Below are 21,125 nucleotides of genomic sequence, written 5' to 3' on the forward strand. Positions count from 1 at the left end.
AGTACCCCCTTCCCTTGGATTGCACACTTTCTATATGTTTAAAATTCCCCACCGGTTTTCCCCACCACAAACCAGCTTAGTCTCCTCTTGAGTTTGCACAAACATCTGTCATTCTGTGCCAGAATGCTCAGTAGCTCAGTTATTTACCAATGCATTGTCTCTGTCCCTCATCATCTCCTCCAGGAAGCTCTAGCTCTCTCTGTATATAAGAGATGCTACCAGAAACTAACTAGAACAAAGGAGACAGGGCTCACAGGGCAGGTTGTTTTTCTTCTGGTGCAGACCATGGAAGGCGGTTCAGACTCCAGTGCAGGAGCTGTCTGCTCAAGCATCCTTTGTGGGGGAAGCTTGTCTCTCAGCACCATCTGGCTGAGAGCCGTAAGCCTTTTGGGTTTGGGCCACCACTGGAACAGACTCTGCCAAGAGGAACAGAAACATGCCAACCAGCTTCACAGCAGACAGCCCCCAGCTAGGACTCGCCCTTGCCTCCTCTCTGGGATCCTAAAGCTCTGTCCCTGACATCTCAACAGCCACCCTCCCCATGCCAAGGCCACTGTCCACAAAAAGTCCAGTGAAGCCTCCTACAGCTGGTTTACCCTGTCATCCAGCCTGCTGTGTTGGCTGTACTCTGTCCTAGGGTCCAACATCTCCCAACCATAAGGTCCCTGCAGAGGGGATAGCCTTTACTCTGTAGAGAATGGCAGCTTTTGAGTCTTGGTACTGCTGATGCACCATGTCCTGTCAGCTGTCAGCTGCTTCCAGGAAGGTGATAATGATGCTGAAGTCAGTAAATCGAGTGTGTGCCCATCACTTTTCCCACCCCATTTCTAACTGGGCTTTTCTTCTCCTTGCAAACCTCTCATCATCCCCATGACCCCAGGAAGGGCAACCATAGCTCGTTTCCGAGCTTACCAGCAATTCAGGATGCAGAGCCATGACTGCTGCTGTCCCAACAGTCTGGCCTCTCACTTGCAGCAGCCAGACCCTCCCTCCTTCTCTCTGTGGCAAGACCACAAGAAGGACAACACACACTGGGAAATGCAGCTTTGAGTTTACTGTGGATGTTTTAAGTGCAGCAAGGTTCAAGAGGGGACAGTGTTATCTCTGAAGGAAATGGAGTCTGTTGTGGCACAGCCTCTTTCTGTGCCATCAGGGACTATTCTTGCCTCTGTCAGGGTGTTTAATATGGCTCTGAAGTGGCTGCCTGAGATGGGCAGGGAAGGGGACAGCCTCAGAACAGAATGAAGAGGACCCTCATGTGTACCAAGTCACTTGGGTTCCCAAGGAGAGAGGAGGGAGTTGAGCCTTCAGCAGGGACAGGAAGGAAGCCATTGCAGTCTCCAGGGCCACATCTGAGCTGGAGCAAGTGCCGTGGCTGCTGCTACTTCTTCATGACTTTTTTGATCCAGGGCAGGTAGTTGGAGATGCGGGTGTAGACCCCAGGTGGGGCGTTATACCCAAAGGAAACAATGCCTTGTGCCACTTTATTGCATACCAAGGGCCCACCAGAATCTCCCTAGGGACAGATGAGACTGATTTTAGAGGCCTTTTCCCTGTGGGAACAGGTTTTCCCCTGGTCCCTCCCTGCCTAGGGGGGCTATGGCTCTGCTGCTGCCCCACATGCCCACCTGGCTGGAGGAGCTGCCCCAAGCTGGTAAGTTGGGGCTCTACCTCTGCTACTGTGCAGGGACTGTGGTTTCAAGATGTCCAGAGAGTTGGTTCATATGGGAGCTACAGATCAAATGCTTGTTGCCTGCCCTGGGAATCAGCTCCATCTGTGGCAGCAGCAGCATCTGCTCTCAGAGAGCCAAACCCCAGCCTGCTGGCAGCCCCTACCTGGCTGGAATCCTTCAGCTCATGGAAGCTGCCAGCACAGACCATGCCAGTGTCAAGATGTGGATAGAAGAGGGTGCATTTCCTGCGGCTGTAGATGGAGACTTTGGTTTCAAAGAGCTTGTTGGTCACCTGGTCTTCATCAATCAGACCCCAGCCGGCGATGCTGCACTTAGTGCCTGTGGGGAGGTCACTGCTGGTCTTGGGCAGTGGAATGGTCTTGACATAGTCATTGAGAGTGGCCTTTGATGTCAGCTGGGAGAAAGCAGGGTTTCGGAGAAGGTTATGAGTAGGAGAGCTGAAGGATGCTTTCTACGCAGAGGTAGGGGAGGTCTAGCAGGACATGTGGCACTGTAAGCTCTAGTGAGCTCCTGTGAACGTGGCATATGGCTCCAAGCCCTGCCAGTGGTTCCCTCCCAGGTCCCTTCCAGTCTTGCCTGCCTCCAGCAGTCTGGGCAGAAGCAGCTTTGCAGAGGTGGACCCTGCCAGACCCACAGCCCCATCCCACCCTCTGCCCCACTGCCCACTGCCGAACCGCCTTGCCTTGAGCAACATGATGTCGTTAAACATGGTGTCAGGGTCGTATTCAGGGTGCTCGTGGTATCTGAGAACTCCCCGGACCTGCTGGGTTGTTTCTGGTTTGTGGATGTCGTGAGCCCCCAGGATGACTGTGATATTCCTGGCCACAACATAGAGCGTAGAGGGGGGAATAAGGTTGGGTGTCACCCAGCTCCCTCCCCTTTGGCAGGCAGGTGGAGAGAGCTGCAGAGAACAGGAGGAAGAGGAACCTACTCCAAAAACGCTCCAGTGAAGGACATCACAGGTTAGGTGAGAAACAAGGGGATAAAGCTCCCATATGAAGTACTCACCCCATGCAGTGTGCAGCTGTCATCACCCACTCAGGGGCCACCAGGAAGCCCCCACAGGCAGACATCCCTATCTTCAGGTATGCCATGTAAGGGTGGGAGTGGGGTTGCGCCTCATGGCCCCCCACAATCTGACCCTGTAGAGCACCTGAAAGACACCCCACTGCAGAATGAGCCAATGGTTCCTGAGGTGAGAGCCCAGACGAGCAGCCTCACTTGCAACAGCTTGCAGAACCCCTGCTTACTGGCACTGGCCCATGGGCAGGAGAGCAGGAGCAGCAGGGCCAGCAGTGGCTGAGGCTGGCACATCTCTCCCACAGCGGGACACTCCTTCCAAGATGTGTGGAAGTCTGAGTTTCCTTGTGCCCAGAGGCTGGTTTTATACCCTGGAACCAGCTGTACCCAGCAGCCAGGAAACCATGTGCAATGGGCTGATTGTGCTAATCAGAACAGGGCAGCACCCCTGCAGGTCTGTGGGCATCGCTGCTGCCCTGGTCTGCTCAGTGCCCATGTGGCCTGTGGCTGTGATTGATGAGCGATAGCACAAGACAGAAAGGCCAGGGCAGAGAGAGCCTGGCACACCATAGTCCCAAAGCCTCAGGGATGCTGACCAGGCGAGGTGTTCTAGGGTGTTTTTTAGGTGTGATTTAACATTTCTCCCACAGTTTCTGTTTAATGTTCTTGGCTTGAGGAAATGCAAGGTTTTAAAGAAAAGCCACTTAAAAAACAAACAATCAACAAAACTTTGCCATTTAGGGTCATTAATGTGGTCTAGAGGAGATGATCCTGAAACTTTTTCTTTCAATATTCTTGTTTACCTTCAAATCAAAAGATGCACTTCAGAGACTCTTTTCCTACAAAGACCCACCATCACCAACACCCACTTTCAACGAACTGACAGCCAGACACAACAACTGTCCCTGGGACATTTCTTCGAGCACTGTGAAGGGCCAGGTCTCCAGGAGGGTTTGGTGTCAGCCCAGGTCAGAGGGGCCTTGCTGACTCTTCTTGGCTCCTCTGGGTCCAGAAGCATCCTGCCAGGTTGGGGACTACATTGTGCCTCTATAAAGAGGACTGCCTGCTGCTACACAGCAGAAGAGACCAAAGTGAGGAAATGCAACCACCCAACTGCCAGGAGTGATCAGTCATTTTTAAACCAGCACAACTCCACCCTTCCTGGAGCAGAAAAACACCTGCGGGCAAGTGGATGCCTTGGCTGATGTTGGGCTGTGCTAGGGCCATGCAGCAGGGACAGGATGGGTGGGTGGGGAGGTGGAGATGCGGGACATAGATGAGGATGCCAGCTGTTCATGAGCCAGCCTGGGGGCTGCCTGACAGGGCCCACTCTGTAGAGTTTTGCCCACTTTTTTTTTTAATCATATTATCAGAAAATACAAGTTTTAATCAGAACTGTGCAGCACCACAGCAGGAAAACCTCAAAGAAATCATCGATGTTTTATCTTGTACTTGTAACTTGCTGTCTTTCCCTTGCAGCTGCTTGTGGCCCCCTACAATCTGGGACCGGATGCCCTCCTGAGAGCAGCAGCCCCAGGGAAGGAGGGACTGGGCAGGCCACTGGCCATGGACCCAGGGAGCTGGGCTTCAGGCTGCTACTGTCCTGTTCTCTGTGGCATCCCTGACTGCAGACAAATTCCTCCCTCTGGGCCCTAGGTGCTTTTGCCTTCCTGTTGACCTCTGGAGAGTTCCAGGGCTTCTGCTGCTGAGGATACTCACGTGAGTATCCCTCAATACCTGCTCTAGCCATGGATTTTGTAGGGGGTCCACAGTGCTGCAGCTGCCACCCATGCCCCCCCTGGTCCTTCCAAACCCAGGACTTGGCAGCTATCAGGCAGTTGCAAGTAGACTGTAGCTTTTATCTGGAGGAAAGAGATGAGAAACATCGCGGGATGGGGTGTCTTGACCCCGCCTCACTTCACTGCTAAGAAAGAACATCTGAAATTAAATGGCAGCAAAGGAGAAGTACCAAGATAAAGCTCAGCCTGCGTCTGTGCAGATAGCAGCAGGGACATGCTGTACAACAGGAACTCTCCCTCGTGTGGGTGCCCAGTCGAGGGAACTCTCACCCCCCCAGCCATGGAGCTGGGGACTCCACACCTCAGGTCTGGTGGCAGCAGCTTTGAGGAGGACATGGGGCTGGATTTGTGCCAGCCAGCTGTGCTCTGCTGAGCAAATTGCATGGAGGGCAGGGGACCCAAGAACCATCTCCAGGCTCCTCTGGGGATGGGACCCTACCCTGACTTGCTGTGAGGCAGGAGCAGTGTCTGAGGTGTGTGGTGACTTGCAATGGGGAGAGGGTGCTGGAAGGGCTGAGACACAGCTGGGACACAGTTCAGGCAGCTTCCCAGAGCTAGTCCCTCTCTCTGCATGCAACATGCCTCACAGGTACCCAGCTCATTCTGCCATGGAATGACCAAACAAACTAGATTCTAGGACAAGCAAGGAACAAGGTTTTGCCTCACTGGAACAGCTCTTGACAAAACAATTAGCACTGTCTTTTAGGCAACGCTTGATGTGCTTATGTAGGGGGCATTAGGAAGAGCCTCCAATATTTTGCTGGTCCAGAGGACCTGGCACCCCATGGGTGAGTGTGTCAACCTGTCCCAGCTGCTCATCTGCCTTGAGCCCTCCTGTCATTAAAAATGTTTGCCTCCCACCAATCTCATGTTCTCCACAGATCTCCCCCACAAAGAGCTCATTCCTGTCAGGAATCTCTGTTCTGAGACTCCTCACATGCTGCCAGCTCTTTGACAAGCTACTTAGGGCCCTTGAAAAGGCAAATGTCTCCACTCTCTGATCTTTCAGGAACACTCCACCAGTTCTGTCCTGAGCAGACAAGTTAGCCGGAGGCTCATCCTGAAGCAAGAGCAAAGTGAGGGTTATGTGTAAGGGTCACAATGACCCTTTGGATTCCAGTTCTTCACGGGGAGCATCAGCCCAGACCATTTGGGAGTGTGCCCTTTGTGCTGAACGTGCAAACCTGCACTCCTCTAAACTGAGCTGCACTCCTGGCCCAGCCTTCCTGCTGATTTCCGCTCCTTCAATCTTGGGGTCATCTGCTGACTTTATCAGCATGAGTTTCTTTCCACACTGCTGATAAAAGGCCAAAATAACGGCTGAAAGGGTGAAGGTGCAGGATGGAGCCCTCAGCTTTTGATGAGAACCACTGTTGCTTGCACATGACTTCCTGCAGCAGGAGCCCCCTATGCATTTTCCACTTGTCTATGCTGCCATCCAGGCTAGAATCTCTGCACTCATCCAGCAGTGGATAGACTCCCTGGACAACTCCCTGTTTGCCATGCTGATGGAAGAAGTCACCTCTCTTTGCTCTCAGCCTGGGGTGAGAATTTGTGCCAGTCTGGAGTGAGAACACAAGTGAAAGTAGGACATCTGCTGTGATCCTGAGTTAGAAGGTCCTCTGTCTTTCTTTTATCTGTGCCTTTTTGCAGATGATTTGGGTGGGGTCCATCCTCCACACAGAATGTGGTTGATGTTGTAACTTCCCTTTTTCAACTTTGATAGGTAGAAGTCTCACTTATTTTGCACAAGGAGTTCTCCCCTCTACCTGCTCTGTCCTGGGCCTTGGACAAGCATCTGGAGAGCGCTGCCAACTGTGGAACCTCCCTCTGGCAGCAAGAGCCTCATACCAGCCATGACAGGTGAGTCATAAGGCAAATTCCCAGCCACAATTGGGAACATTGCATTGCAAGACTCTCTCCAGTTGAGTTTTGCAGATGTAGGGAATAGGTCAATGATAGACATTAATATTACAGTCACATTTGGATTACTTGGTTCCAATCTCAGTGCAGCACTTTGTGCCTTCTGCAATGACAAGAGGCAGCACCTTTTTGCCTCCTTCCCTGCCTGTAACCCAGACAATGGGAAGATTCTGGCCCATCTTTAGAACGTGCTTGAAGGTGGGGGGATGCAGTGTCAGGGCACATGCTTAGGTTTGACCAGCTGGTTCCCTTTGAACTGGATGGAGCTAAGCCCCAGCTTCAGTCACATGGGTTCCTGGAGTTGCTGCACAGACTGCAGGACGTGGATGGACCTGTTCTGAGAGAGTCGCAGGAGCTGGGCCCACAGAGAAGCCCAGAGGGGTGACAGCATGGAGCTTACTCCTGAAGAAGGATGTATCTGATCGTGGGTGGTGCACGGGGCAGTTGATGAAGAGGCAGTTGCTCTCTGGCAGGTTCAGGGATGAATTTAGTACCACAACAGGCAAAGCACTTAGTATCTCAACTGTCTGCTTTCATAGCTCTTACTAGCACTTGGTTCAGTTCAGCCCCACGGGCCTTACCCATCCAGGTGGGAGGTGTTGCTTCATTTGACCCAGACTGCTCTGATCCAAAGAGGGGCCTGACATATTATTTCATTCATGTCCCACCATCACAACCACAGCAAAGCTGACAATAGCCAAACCCTTACCAAGAAATGGTGATAGCTGTTAGAAACGGTAACTCTCACTCACAACAGGAAACTTTATTAAACAACAGGAAGCCTATGTTCACAGTGGACTTACAAAACACCTCACTCTCCTCTCCCCTTGCTCTTTCAGTGCTGCAGGGCTGACAGACAGGACTCTAACTCTCCTCTCCACACTAAGAGCCAGTCCTGTGTGGCAGTGTCTCATGGCTACTTTAGCCCTTAAACAGAGGATCTGCTCTGCCCCAAACTCTACCTGATCCCTTCCTCCATCGTGTATCCCTTGGCTGCTGACCCAGCCTCAGAAGATGGATGGTCCAGTGCTAAGCTGGCTGTTGAATCACTCCCTTCTCCTTCCACTGGACTCTGCTCAATATCCTGAGCTCAGACTTGACCTGCTCGACAGGAAAGGCTCCTGCCTGCAGCTGGCTGCCATGAGGAATGTGAACATCATCCTGCAGCACTACAACTTCACAGGCAAGCTAACCAACCGGCAGTCTGAGGACGAGGGCATGGGTCTCATCCGCACAATCTTCGTCATCATCAGCTGCATCATCATCCTGGAGAACCTGCTCGTGCTGCTGGCCATCCTGCGGTGTCTGAGAGCCCGCCGCTGGGTCTACTCCTGCATTGCCAGCATCACTGTGAGTGACCTGCTTGCAGGAATTGCCTACCTCTCTAATCTCTGCCTCTCAGGCAAGAAGACCTTCCAGCTTTCACCTCAGCTCTGGTTCCTGCGGGAAGGCATCCTGTTCATTGCGCTGGCTGCCTCCACCTTCAGCCTGCTCGTGACAGCCATCGAGCGTTATAGTGCCATGGTGAGGCCGATTGCTGAGAATGAAGCCAGCAAGACCCTGCGCTTACGCGGCCTCATCATTTCCTGCTGGCTGCTGGCCCTCGTCATAGGACTGCTCCCACTGCTGGGCTGGAACTGCCTGTGTGACTTCAGTGCCTGCTCTGTGCTCCTGCCTCTATACTCCAAGAACTACATCCTTTTCTCTGTAGTCATGTTCAGCATCATCCTCCTGGGGATTATTGGCCTCTACATCTCCATTTTCCAACTGGTCCAGGCCAGTTCTAAGCAAACCAGTTCTCGGCACAGCCGCAAGCGTTCCCTGCGCTTGCTTAAGACTGTGCTGATGATCCTGGGTGCCTTCATCATCTGCTGGAGTCCCCTCTTTGTTCTGTTGCTGTTTGATGTCTTCTGTGAGACCCAGACCTGCACACACCTCCACAGCCTGGACTGGACCTTGGCTCTGGCCTTGCTTAACTCAGGTGTCAACCCCATCATCTATTCCCTGAGGAGCGTGGAGGTGCGCCGTGCTGTGGGAAGCCTGCTGTGCTGCTGCTGTGTCAGGGCTGGGCTTTGCAAGCCTGGGAACTGCATGGTCATCACAGATATCAACTCTGGCTCATCCACAGAGAGCTCACTGCGCTACCGGGAGAGTTTCCGCAGCTCTGTGGCACTGAATGCTAGGCCCAGAGCACCTCTCTCCAGCAACTCCAGCATGATGAGCAATCTCCCCAGCCTCTGAGAGGCCATGGGAAGAGCAAGAGGTGCCAGATAGCTCCCAGGACCTCATTCTGCTGGTCCTGGCCTGGCAGAACTGTAGCCTACGTGCAACTCAGGCTGACCAGGGGCAGCCCCACCCCAGTTGTTAACTGGGCTTTCCAGTCCCATCAGACTGGGATTTTGTTTCAGTGTGGGTGCAGCACAGGGATAGGCATTGCTCCCAGGCTGGGAGAGAAAGATATGGGTACATTTTAGGATTGATGCTCTGCTGAGAAACTGCAGTGCCTAGGTTATAAGTGTGTGTGCTCTGTGTGTGCAGACAGACACTGTACCTGCCCAGATGAGGGTATTTTGCCCCAGGGCACAGTGACAAGTAGGCTGGGCATCCCCAACCAGATGGCCCCCCTTATCCCTTGAGGTCGGGCTGGGTTGGCAGTGCTGCTGCTTCACATCATGCAGGGCTGGAGGCGATACTTTGAGTCTTCTCCTGAAGTTTACAGCCTTCTGGAACTGCTGTGACGGGCACAGCTGCTGGGAAAGAATGCAGGCTTGATGTCAAGAACAACTGGATTTGCAAGTGCAACTGTGTGCTGTTGTGGGGCAGCTCCGAGCCCCCTGGCCGGGAATCAAGTGCCCACCTGCAGTGCAGCACAAACCAGCCAGAGGACAGCAGAGGGCTGCAGCAACAGCCTAGACCCTCCCTGGAGTGCTGAGGTTGGGCACTATGCCCGGGCAAATGCTGTGACAGTGCTCACAGTCTGGCAGCAAGAAGTGAGAGCCCTGCCCTGCCTCTGGGCATGGGGCTGCACCTGCAGTGACAGCCCGGGCACTACCACAGTGACTGGGGAGCCTGGGGCCACCCTAGGTCTGACAGAGACACACTAGGGCCTGAAGACACTGCCAGCTTGTGCCTCAGATCCCTGCTCCTCTATTCCCTAATGCAGGGAATAATCAGAGCAGCACTCAAACACATCCTCTCACCCTGCAAAAAGGACAAAGCCACGGAAGCACTGTGGGCTCACATGAAACCTGCTGGCCCAGCCCCTCCACGGGAACTGTTATCAACCCATTTGTTTTGCATTAAATCGAGGCGACCAGAAAGTCTTGGGCTAATTTTGCTGTAAATTTTTTACTTCCTGAAGGTCAGGTACTCGGTCTCCGCCGCGTAATCCAGAAGCCGGGCAGCACCCGGCAGACGTTCCCTGTGGGCCCGGGACAGCCGGAGCCCGCTCTCCCGTTCCCAGGACAGGGGGATCACCCCGCTCACGGGGACAGCGGAAATCCCCCGTCCCACCCTGTCCCGTCCCGTCCCGTTCCATCCCATCCCACCCTGTCCCGTCCCGTCCCATCCCACCTTGTCCCGTCCCGTCCCGTCCCGTTCCATCCCACCCTGTCCCGTCCCGTCCCGTCCCGTTCCATCCCATACCACCCTGTCCCGTCCCGTCCCGTCCCATCCCACCCTGTCCCGTCCCGTCCCGTCCCGTCCCGTCCCGTCCCGTCCCATCCCACCCTGTCCCGTCCCGTCCCGTCCCGTCCCATCCCACCCTGTCCCGTCCCGTCCCGTCCCGTCCCGTCCCGTCCCGTCCCATCCCACCCTGTCCCGTCCCGTCCCGTCCCGTCCCGTCCCGTCCCGTCCCGTCCCATCCCACCCTGTCCCGTCCCGTCCCGTCCCGTCCCGTCCCGTCCCGTCCCATCCCACCCTGTCCCGTCCCGTCCCGTCCCGTCCCGTCCCGTCCCGTCCCGTCCCATCCCACCCTGTCCCGTCCCGTCCCGTCCAGCGCTCGGGGCCGCTCCGGGCCGGCCCGTGGCGCCCCCTGCAGGCCCGGCAGGGCTGGCCGCGACTACATCTCCCAGCAGCCTTTGCCGCGGGACGCGAACTACAGGTCCCGGCAGGCCGCGGGGGCGGGCTGTGCGTACCGCGCGTGCCGAGCAGGCCGCGGTGCCGGGACCGCGGCGATGCTGGAGGAGGCGGGCGAGGTGCTGGAGTCGGTGCTCAAGGCCTCCTGCCTCCCGCTCAGCGTCCTGCTCTTCGTGCCCGCCGTGCTCCTGCTTCTGGGCCCGCCGCCCGCCGCCGAGGCCGCGCACGAGTTTACGGTCTACCGCATGCAGCAGTACGAGCTGGGCGGGCAGCCCTACGGTGAGAGAACCGCGCGGCCCGGTCAGGCTCGGCTCTTCCGGGAGGTCGGACCCCGGGCAGCGGCCTCTTCGGGGGTGGTGGGCCCTGGGAGGAACCCCGACCCCCGGAGAGGAGCCTCGGGTAGGCCGCGGGGCCGCGGTCGGCCCGTGGAGGGCAGCCCGGCCCAGAAGAGGCCGCAGGAGGGCTCGCGGGGGCTCTGGGAGGCGGTCAGCCGGGCCCGGGGCCAGGCCCAGGAGCGGAGGAGGGCGCAGGAGGGCTCCATCTGGCTGAGTTCCACTGCCCAGGCTCAGCACTGCCAGGACGGTGCTGAGAGCTCCACCGTGGTGACCTAGAGGTAGCCAAGGACCCCACGGGCTTGTCTATGGCTGAGCTCTCTGTGTGTCGAGGAATCCAGCTGCATCCCTCCTGCATTCTGGGATACTTGGTCATGAGCCTAGTTTTGTTCTCTTGCCTTTGACTCCTCTATTGACAGGTTGATTCTTCTTCCATCTCTTCTTCATTCTCAGCAGTATCTGTTGCTCCAGTGGCTTCATTTCAGGGCCTATCCTGTTACAGTTCTTCTGTTGTGTTACAGTTGACTTCCTCTGTTCTGTTACTTCCAGGCTGCTGATTGTGCAACACCTTTCCAAGCCAGAAACACACCCTGTTGTGTGAATCCTTGAAGTGCTGTAACCCTCAGCCTCTACCCCCGTGCACTCACGGACCCAGAATCAAGGGTTGTTTCTGAGTCTTCTGTAGATATTTTATTCCAGGCCAGGACACGTGCTCTGTTCATGGGTGACTCTTCCGAAGTTTCAGACTTATGTTAACAATCTGGCATTACAGCCTCAGGTTTCCTCTGCCACTTGGATGGATTGTGTGTTTCCTTTGCTCCTTCCTACCCCCTTTGGGTAGCTGATGGTCCTGTACCTTGTGTGTTCTGAGATGTCCTTCAGGATAAAAGCTATTTGATGTTCCAGCCAAAAAGACCAAATACACGTTGCTGCTCAGTCTCTTCTTGCAGGGGGAAGAGTTTTTTTGTCAGCATCAGTCATAGAGCAATTTAAGAAGAAACTTGGACTTCCTCTAATGCTGATAGAGTTCTTTAGTTTGTAAATTAATTATTATTAACCAGCTCTCTGTAGAGAAACTACAGAAAATCAACCTGTCTTGCTGTGCTGTCAGAAAATACTGTTGTGTCTGCTCTGTTTAGGTGTCAGAGGAGCAGAATTTTGGGTCCACATATTGCTATGTTTACACATCATTCTTTGGGAAACTAGGGAGGGATTATCCTCCTTTTGAATCATTTTTTTTTCTGATTGGAGCAGGGGTGTTCTTAATACTTGTTTGTTATACAGTGTCAGAGTTCTGTGAGGAGAATTTACATCATGCCTTGACTGTTTACGGGTGTATGGCGATTCTATGACCTTTGATGAGACCAAACTAAAGCTAAGTCAGGTTTAAATCTAATACTTAGCAGCACTCCTCTTTGAACAGAGGCTCAGATGCCTTCTGGAGCACCTTGTTCCATCCCTGACTCTGTGGGGGTGTAGAGGGATGAGGTCCTCTGTAGGTGCCAGAGTTACAGAAGAAGAAACTGAATTTGGAGCATTATAAATTGTAAGGTGGATTTGAACCTCTCTGTACAAGATGTCCTTTTGGTCCTCCCTTGGAGAATGCAGGAGCTGCTGGCAAGCCTACAGACTGCTGTTCTCCCAAAGAATTGCATTTCCATGTAGAAGATTTGATATGCTGAAGCTGAGAGTAGGAGAGAGCGAGCAGCTAGGAGCAGCCTGCTCATCTGTCACTTCCCCAGCTACAGACCTGTCCTCGTGGGTGGGCAAGAGCAGCCTTTTGGGTGACACAGGGTAGGTAGCCTGGTGTCTCTGCACAGCCTCCATCCTCTGCATGCAGGGGTGATCCTACAGCTGGGGGATGCAGGAGGCTCTAGAGAGACCAGGCTCTCTCCAGAGGTGTTGCTGCCAGCAGGTGTCAGGTGCAGGTGAGCAAACAGCCTGTGTGGTTGTGTTGAGCAGGTAGACTGGAAGGTGGGCAAGGCTGTATAATGCTGGAATAAGGGGAGTCTGGCAGGACATGGCCGCAGAGGTGTTGCTCTGATGGATTGCAAGAAAAACCACAGATCTCTGCTCCTTCTTGGATGAGGGGGAAGAGGCGGATTTAGCTTTCTGCAGGTCCTGGCTGCTCTGAAGTTCATCAAACTGTCACAAAGACTGTTCTGAGAAGGAGCTAGGCTCGAGCAAAGGGGATATGTTGAAAGCATAAGTTGAAGCAACTGACAAGGCCTGTTGCTGTTCTCTGCTGCCAGGCACCAGGAGCGCAGTGCTCAACACAGAAGCACGCACAGTAGAGGCGGATGTCCTGAGCCGCCGCTGCGTCATGATGCGGCTGGTGGATTTCTCCTACGAGCAGTACCAGAAGGCTCTCCGCCAGTCAGCTGGGGCTGTGGTCATCATCTTGCCACGATCTATCTCTTCTGTTCCACAGGATGTTGTAAGGGTAAAAAAAAATAAAGTTTTCTTTCTCTTCCAATGGGAGATTTATTTGAGAGAAGCTTGGGTTGCTGCAGGACTGGAAGCTCCTGTTGTAATGCACAACAAGTCATACTGTAATATTAAAACTTACCTCTCTGCTTTGGTTGTTAATATTTTCCTGCCCTCTTTCATGTTTAGCAGATGCTAAGTTTGTGTCTCACTTAAATCCTCAGCAATTCATGGAGATAGAGCCAGAAATGCTTGCTATGGAAACCATTGTGCCAGTCTACTTTGCAGTGGAAGATGAAGAGCTGCTGTCTATCTATGAACAAACACGGGCTGCTTCTGCATCACAGGGTTCTGCCTCAGCTGCAGAAGGTGAGTTCTAACAAGTGGGGGAAAGGTTTGAGGAAGACAGGCCTGGGAACAGTCTGCTGTGTCCTGTACACCATGAACCACTGTTCTGTCACATTCATGTTTATTCTGACTTTGTCAAAGAGTTTTGAGAGTCAGTGGAAGAAAAACTCAGTATGAGAGAGTATTACTTGACTATATTTGGAAATACAGTTGCATGAAGTTCTCAGCTTCACACTGTTGCAAATAAGATATAAATCAAAACTAGGTTAAAAACAACATTGAAGATGTTAAGTGACGGTGGTGTGTTGGTAGAAGCTGAAGCTTTTTGTCTGACCACACCTCCGTTTGGTGCTTCCGTGTATCCCCTTGTAAATAACTTGACTGTCTTACTGACCTGCTGTTTATGATTAACTTTAGAACTGCTGGAGAAAAGTTTTTGTTTTAGGACAGAATGAAGATGTATGGTCACCAAGAAACTGTGTCATTGCATAAACACAAGTGACAAGTGAGAGGGCTTAAATGGTTTAAAGCTGGTCTTTTCAAAGTGCAGTTAGCAAGGAAAATAAAGGGATGAAACTTCCCCAGGTGTACACTGTGGTTTTGGGGTTTTTTTGTTCTAGTTCTGCTGCACACGGCAACTGCCAATGGCTTCCAGATGGTGACCAGTGGGGCCCAAAGCAAAGCTATCAATGACTGGCTTATACCCAGTGTGGAGGTGAGTAGTATGTGGATTCAAACTGGCAATGTTGATGGAATGAATTATTTTATTGGGACTTCATCAGACATTTGGACTGATAGGGCAAGTCAAGGGAGTCTCAGCCATGTAAGTATCTGGAGTCCTCAAAACTAAGGCCAGGGCAGACTCAGCAGGCATGTAGAAATGAAGCTGTCTTTGTACAGGTACACAAGAGGTGACATGGAGTGACACTGCTCTCTTTCCTCTGCAGGGAAGGCTAACAGGGCTGGGTGGAGAAGACCTGCCCACAGTTGTGATAGTTGCCCACTATGATTCTTTTGGAGTGGCTCCAGTGAGTATTCTTTTTTCCTGCAGCTGTCTGTTCCTGTCTTTTTTCCCCATTTGGCCTTTGCCCATGTGTCTTTTCTTGGCCTTAAGGATGTGGGGCAGTTACAAGTGAAGCGTGGTGGTGTGCTATCTTGAAGCTGTTCTGGTATGTGAGAATCAGTGTAGGTTTGTCACCTTGTCTTTGTCCCGCTTCATCCTGCAGTGGCTGTCACACGGTGCTGACTCCAATGGCAGTGGTACCTCAGTGCTTCTGGAACTGGCCAGGCTGTTTTCCCGGCTCTACACCTACAGGCGTACCCATGCTGGGTAAGAAACTGCCCTGTTTATGCTTAAATGTGTGTAGCTGAGAACAGATAAGATGGGCTTTTGCTCCAGACCTACAGGGTGTTACAAACAGTCCTTCAATTTGCTCTGTTCTGTTTCCATCTGAGTACGGCTGCTGTTAATGGCCAAGCTCCTTCCTCTGTTCTCTTTGCTGTAGCTCCGCTCAAGCTTAGGGACAAGTGGAGAGAATGATATGGGAAGTAGATTCCATCCTCAAGCAATGGGAACTCCCCCTTTTAATCTGTCTTGCCATTACTGAGTATGTGGCATGTAGGAAGTGTTTGTTAATGGACAGTTTGCCTTGGATGTCAGGTGCTAGTAGTTGTGATTTTACCACACCTCCAAGACTGAGTAAAGGAGTTCTTGGGAGTGCAGCATGCTAACGCTTTTCTGGCCTCTTTGATGGGCAGGTATAACTTGCTGTTCTTTGCATCTGGAGGTGGCAAGTTTAATTATCAAGGAACTAAGCGGTGGCTGGAAGACAATTTGGACCACACTGGTGAGTAAGGGGCTGACATTCCAGCATGTTCTGTGGCAAAGTCTGTGTTAAATGTCTGTTATTAATTGTCAGTCCTCCTGTGAGAATCTCCTTGTGTGAGCCTTGCTTTTTTGGGATGGAAGTCCCAGCACAAGACATAGCAATGAAGGTTTGTATTTTTCTGTTGCAGATTCCAGCCTGCTGCAGGACAACGTAGCATTTGTTCTCTGCCTTGATACTCTGGGCAGAGGCAATAGCCTTCATCTCCATGTCTCAAAGCCTCCCAAGGAGGGGACCTTGCAGCATGCATTTCTGAGAGAACTGGAGATGGTAATAAAAACATTTTAGGTACATGGGAACTTGGGACTTAGTGTGGGGAGCTGCAGCTCTCCAAGAGAGGAAGGACGATGTAAAGAAATGGTGTGCCATTGCAATATTTCATGTATTATTTATGGTCACTTGATTTGAAGTGCAGACATGCTGCAGTTCTAAATGAAGCAGAGTAGATCTGCTGCATTTTCCACTGCACTTCCTTATGGCTTCCTTATATTACCCTGTAGTGACATTAAAACAGCTCTTTTTGATATGAAACCAGCTTTATAATGGCAATAACTGCACCTTACAGGTGGAGGTGTGTTTACCTTCTGGAATGCAGAAAAAGTGGGTCTAGGCAGACAGGGCAGTGCATGATGGGATAATGCAGTGGGTAGCATGACACCCGTGTATGGCTTGTCCTTTCCCTCAGGTTGTTGCCAGCCAGTTCCCAGAGGTGAAGTTTTCCATGGTGCACAAGAAGATTAACTTGGCTGAGGACATGCTGGCATGGGAGCATGAGCGGTTTGCGATCCGACGCTTGCCAGCATTCACCATCTCCCACCTGGAGAGCCACCGTGACAGCCTCCGCAACAGCATCATGGACAGGAGGTGAGAGGCCTTAGGGAAGGAAGGCTGCAGTTTAAATCCAGCCCATAGACCCAAATTGGCTTCACAGCTGCTTGTGTTGTTCTGATGGTCAGGAGACAGGTGACAAAAACACCGCGAGTTGGGCTCTGGATTCAGGCTCGTGCATGATGCAGTGAAAAAGGGTTGTTTCTAGAGGAAGCTGATGCCATTGGCAAGTCCATAATCCCTTCTTTTTTCTTTAGGGCACGGATAGACACTAAAGCACTGATCAGGAATACTAGGATCATTGCTGAAGCTTTGACAAGGGTCATCTACAATTTAACAGACAAGGTAAGAGCTGCCCACCATGCAGTGCTGACCAGACTTGTCCTGCCCAACCAAGCTTGCTCTCACCAATAGCCTGGATTACTTGTTTGTTTCTTTTTTTTTTTTTTTGCCATTGCAGGGAGCACCTGCAGATATGCAGATCTTCACAGATCAGATGGTGAGCACAGTGTGGTTTTGTAACCTGTGGGAAGAAAGAATCTAGAGTCTGGGAGAGAGGTCTGGTCTCAGCATGTGTGTAGCTGATGCCCTTTATTTGGTGGTATTTTTCTGTAGCAGATCCAGCAGGAGCAACTGGAGTCAGTGATGGACTGGCTGAGCAGTCAACCCAGGGCTGCCCAGCTGATTGATAAAGACAGCACCTTCCTCAACACCTTGGAATATTATATGGGACGCTACCTGAAGGATGTCAAGCAGCATCATGTAAAGGCAGACAAACGGTAAGAAAGGAGATGAAAGAACCAGCCAGGGCATGCAAATTGGCTTCCCCCTCTAAAGAACTGTCTCTGAGCGGCAGCTTTTCTGGTTTCTTGGCATGCAGCTGGAAGGGATTGCTCTTTTCTGCTTTTCTGACAGTTTTGGTTCATGCTCTCTGTTCTAGAGAAAGCTGTTTACCATTCCTCACAGCACAGTAACAAGACCCATTAGCTCCCTCTGTCTGAAGAGCTTGGTTTTTCACTGTTTTGGTTCCACCTTTCCCACTCTGAGTGCAGGAAAAGACTGAGGTCTCCTAGACAGCTTTCATTAATTGTGAAAGAGCAGCTTACATCCCATCTTACTTGCTTAGGCTGAAGCAGTTTAGTGAACACAGGGAGGAATCTTTCACATGGCTCTTTGGAGACAGCTGAATAGCATGTGTTCTGAATTGTGTCCTTAGGCTTCTGATTTGGGGAAAAGAAAGACCTGATGACTAAAATCAGCTCAAAATTAATATGCGAGGTGGTCATGCTTCCCTGTCTCTGGGTGGGTGGACTCCTTGGGGACAGGTCTGGGCTGTCCTCACTACAGTGTCAAGAAGTGTAATAGAATCTGAAAAATTTCTTCTTTGCACAGGGATCCTGAGTTTGTTTTCTATGACCAGCTGAAACAGGTGATGAATGCATACAGGTATGGAATTCCCTTGAGCACGTTGGGCTATTGTCTCACTCCATGGCACCAACTGCTGTAGCAATTTCATGTGTACTTTCTTTATGACAGGGTCAAGCCAGCAATCTTTGACCTGCTTCTAGCTGTCTGTATTGCAGCCTACTTGGGCGTTGCCTATGTTGCAGTGCAGGTAAGAGAAGAGAAGCAGGAAACAGACATATTATTTTCCTTATAAATCATGGTAGCACAGTAACTGGTGTTCACACAGTCCCAGCACTGAAGCTGGAACAATAATGCCATCCCACTCTAAAAGCAGTTATCCAGAACAGCTGGCTGTTTTGGTGTATGTCTTTGAGTATTTCAGTTGGCTGTGCTGAAGGCAGTCTCTTGCCATTCTAGTGCAAAACTGGTTTTTTAGAGCTGTTTCTTGTAGTCAAGGACATGCATAACTCACTTGCTAAGCTATTTTGCCTTCAAACTGAGACTACTCAAGGCAACTAAAATTTGCTGTAATGTTAAAAGTTTGTTGCTTGTAGTGAGGTAGTGTTAGGAAATATCTGAACTTGGGATGCAACTTAGAAATGCATCTTCAGAGTTTTGGTTTCTTTTTTCAATGAAACCATAAATACATCCCGTGCCAGTAATCCTGGAAATGTGATACTCCATGCCTTGGCCACTCTGTTTATATGTAATGTTTTTGTGTAAGTGTTAACCAAGCCACTGTGAGTGAGGCTTCTGATCCTGCCTAGGCTCATGAAGAACATGAATGAAAGGGAAGCATTTTAGGTCACTCTCAATTTTGATCTCTTTGTGTTATTTGTGTTTGTTATTTGTTTGGGGAAACTACAAGCATTTAAAAATACAATGTAACAACATAAACAGGAAGGAAAACATATACTTTGATTTGTCAGCTATCTTCCTTACTTTTGTATTTGAATTTGAAATTGTTTGAAGCCTGGATCTCGGTCAAATATTTGAAGTAGCTGTTATTGAATCAAAACACAAGTAACCAAAGCAAAATCAAAAGAGGAATTAAGTTAATTTCTAAGTCACTGGTGAAATGGTGCAGGAGAAGATCTGGTTAAAGGGTTGTGAATTACTGGGAATCTCTGTGTTTGCCTGGTTTGTTTTTACGTTTGTGACACTGCTGGCAGCAGTGTTTCTACAGCGACCAGGATCCTGCAGGTGTTGAAATCTGAAGCTTTCTCCCCTTCAGAAGGAACAAAATTGCATCAAAAAAAATAAAATCTTTAACAAGTGGTTGCATCTTCACAAAGGGGTGATACACACCTACACAAACACTTTTGTAAGCCATCACTTTCTGTACAACTTGAAGTAACTGGCTTCATTGTCATAATTCCTCTTAATTCATGAAATCTCACTCCATCTTCAGGGTGAGAGTGCTAGTGGATGATTCAAACTAGGTACTGCATTTGCACGTTGGTATTGTTTTAAGCCTTCTACTAAGTTTTCTGTCTGTTTAGAACAGCCATGGTTACTTATTTTCATTCTTTTTCCAGCACTTTGGTCTCCTTTACAAGATGATACAGAGATTATCCCTTAAAACCAAGCAGCAGTGAAGCAACAAGTCATCACCCACCCAGCAGCACTGAGCCATCGGTGAGCCCATCGGAAACCTTCTGCCTTCCACTGAACCCTGCTATTTCTCTTCCTCTTTGCTACTGTACAGAGGGGAGGAAGGCATAAAGAAAATGAAATTTTAACTCTTGTGCACCTTTTAAGTGCTTTTCTTCACCTTCTTCCCCTGACTTGCACCGTGTCTGTTTTCCTTTGCATTTTGGTGAGAGAGAGGCTCAGAGACTCCACCAATTCCTGCAGTCTTATTCTGGGCAGCTTCTATGAGTGTAAAACAAAGTCCAACACCTTCATGGATATGTGTCATACAGCCAACTTGGAAACCGAAACTACAGAGTGATGTGTTATCTCTGCCCAGCAGACAAGGACTCGGAGCAGTTGTTTAAAATTAAAGTGAATGCAATTAGCATGTTTCCTTATGGTACCTCTTCCTTAAATTCACTGCCTGGCTTTAGTGAGGTGTGCTGAGCAAGCAAGCAAGCACCTTTTTGCATTTTGTTTAGACTGCAGTAACTCATGCCCTTTTAGGAGGTGCACTGTGAGTGATCCTGACTGTTATTGCCAGGACGAGGAAAGATTGCTGAGATGAGTTTCTGGTATTAGGGTTCTTGCCAGGACAGGTTCTCTCCCATCTGTGTTGGAGGATGCATTTTGCTGTGTACTTGGTTACTCTGGAAGTTTATGGTCTTTGGACAGTTCACGGCTGCCACCACTCTGTGCTAAACTCTTGCTTGATCTTTGGGGGGTGTTCTGTTGTCCCAACTGCTGTTCTGCGGATTGTGTTCTGCGCTGTTCCATGTACTTAAACAAGCTGGTTGCATCAATAACAAGAGCAAGAGCAGCCCAGACCTGGAAAATATATCAAGATACTGACTACAAGTCCTAGACTAGTTGTAGTTCTAGAAGATAACCTGATGGAGTATTGTTCCTGCCACCCTGCAAGGTTTGAGTCCTTCCTCTGATCTGTCCTATGTACATGACATCTTTTCACAAGCCACAGTGGATACCTTTTTTTTTTTATTCTTTACACTACTACTTATAATTAAAATAGTGTATTTTACAGGGGCTGAAAGGCTATTGTGGGTTTGAATGAAGGTGTACCTCTTTTTTTTTTTGTATGCATGGAAAAGTCAAGCTGTGCATTCTTGTCTGCACACAGCTGCTGTGCACGTGCTTGTTAAAAAATGGGTTGTTGTGACAAGTCACTGGCCTTGTCCTTTGAATGGGCACCAAAGCACTGATTTCCATGCATCTTTCTTTGTTTCACCATGGTCTCCTTCTTGGAGTACCCTTACCCCATGATGTGCTTTCTGCTACTTTAAATGTGTAGCAACTTGTTTTTTAAAGGGTCTTGTCTTTTCCAGGACAGATGCTGGTGTCAGCAGCTCACCATCATATCACCAGGTGGCATGGTGCCAAGCACTCCTGAAATATCAGCCCTACAAGGGAAACCTGCCTTTTCCTGATCTTTGAGTGCTTATTTGAAATATGTCTCTCTGCATGCATGAAGTGTTCATGACACTCCTTTGCCAAATGAATTTATAATGACTTCAGAAGTTGCTGAAGTGCCTGAAAGACAAGCCTTGATTGTTTTCCACTGGCTTTTGTTCTGTGCCCATAGACATTACAATATGCACCATGGGAAGGTGCATTCTCTGTGCTGGGTAGGTTTAGAACATGCATGGTACAGTGGTTGTCTGAAGAACTCTGTAGGCTCTGAGTGTCTGGAAGTAGTTTCAAAGTCCTCCAGCTGCATCATACATTTCTAGT

The 21,125-nt window shown here is 50.5% G+C and overlaps 3 protein-coding genes across 6 annotated transcripts; 2 read left to right on the forward strand and 1 right to left on the reverse strand.

Annotated features, from left to right (window-relative positions):
* Positions 1-1,039: 1,039 nt before the first annotated feature.
* Positions 1,040-3,036, reverse strand: LOC135403287 (cathepsin G-like). Of its 2 annotated transcripts, none has more exons than XM_064637176.1 (5): positions 2,945-3,036; positions 2,703-2,862; positions 2,377-2,512; positions 1,837-2,088; positions 1,040-1,516 (listed from the first exon to the last, which is right to left on the reverse strand). In XM_064637176.1, the coding sequence occupies exons 1-5, from the start codon at positions 3,006-3,008 to the stop codon at positions 1,382-1,384; spliced, it is 747 nt and encodes a 248-aa protein (XP_064493246.1). In that variant the 5' UTR covers positions 3,009-3,036; the 3' UTR covers positions 1,040-1,381. The 2 variants fall into 2 exon arrangements, with proteins under 2 accessions (XP_064493246.1, XP_064493247.1); XM_064637177.1 differs by having other exon boundaries at positions 2,703-2,847; positions 2,945-3,034.
* Positions 3,037-7,406: 4,370 nt separating this feature from the next.
* On the forward strand, positions 7,407-8,689 carry S1PR4 (sphingosine-1-phosphate receptor 4). The gene has a single exon (XM_064637169.1). It carries the CDS (start codon positions 7,451-7,453, stop codon positions 8,675-8,677), a length of 1,227 nt encoding a protein of 408 aa, XP_064493239.1. The 5' UTR covers positions 7,407-7,450; the 3' UTR covers positions 8,678-8,689.
* A 1,922-nt stretch (positions 8,690-10,611) lies between these two features.
* NCLN (nicalin) lies at positions 10,612-19,761 on the forward strand. 3 transcript variants are annotated; one of them, XM_064637166.1, is made up of 15 exons: positions 10,612-10,792; positions 13,098-13,288; positions 13,497-13,641; positions 14,241-14,335; positions 14,568-14,648; positions 14,847-14,950; positions 15,379-15,467; positions 15,637-15,776; positions 16,192-16,370; positions 16,592-16,679; positions 16,795-16,833; positions 16,950-17,113; positions 17,727-17,780; positions 17,871-17,949; positions 19,280-19,761. In XM_064637166.1, exons 1-15 carry the CDS (start codon positions 10,612-10,614, stop codon positions 19,337-19,339), a joined length of 1,689 nt encoding a protein of 562 aa, XP_064493236.1. In that variant the 3' UTR covers positions 19,340-19,761. The 3 variants fall into 3 exon arrangements, with proteins under 3 accessions (XP_064493236.1, XP_064493237.1, XP_064493238.1); XM_064637167.1 differs by having other exon boundaries at positions 16,953-17,113; XM_064637168.1 differs by having other exon boundaries at positions 13,098-13,282.
* The last annotated feature ends 1,364 nt before the right edge of the window (positions 19,762-21,125 follow it).

The sequence above is a fragment of the Pseudopipra pipra genome, chromosome 27, assembly GCF_036250125.1.
Source record: "Pseudopipra pipra isolate bDixPip1 chromosome 27, bDixPip1.hap1, whole genome shotgun sequence".
NCBI lineage: Eukaryota > Metazoa > Chordata > Aves > Passeriformes > Pipridae > Pseudopipra > Pseudopipra pipra.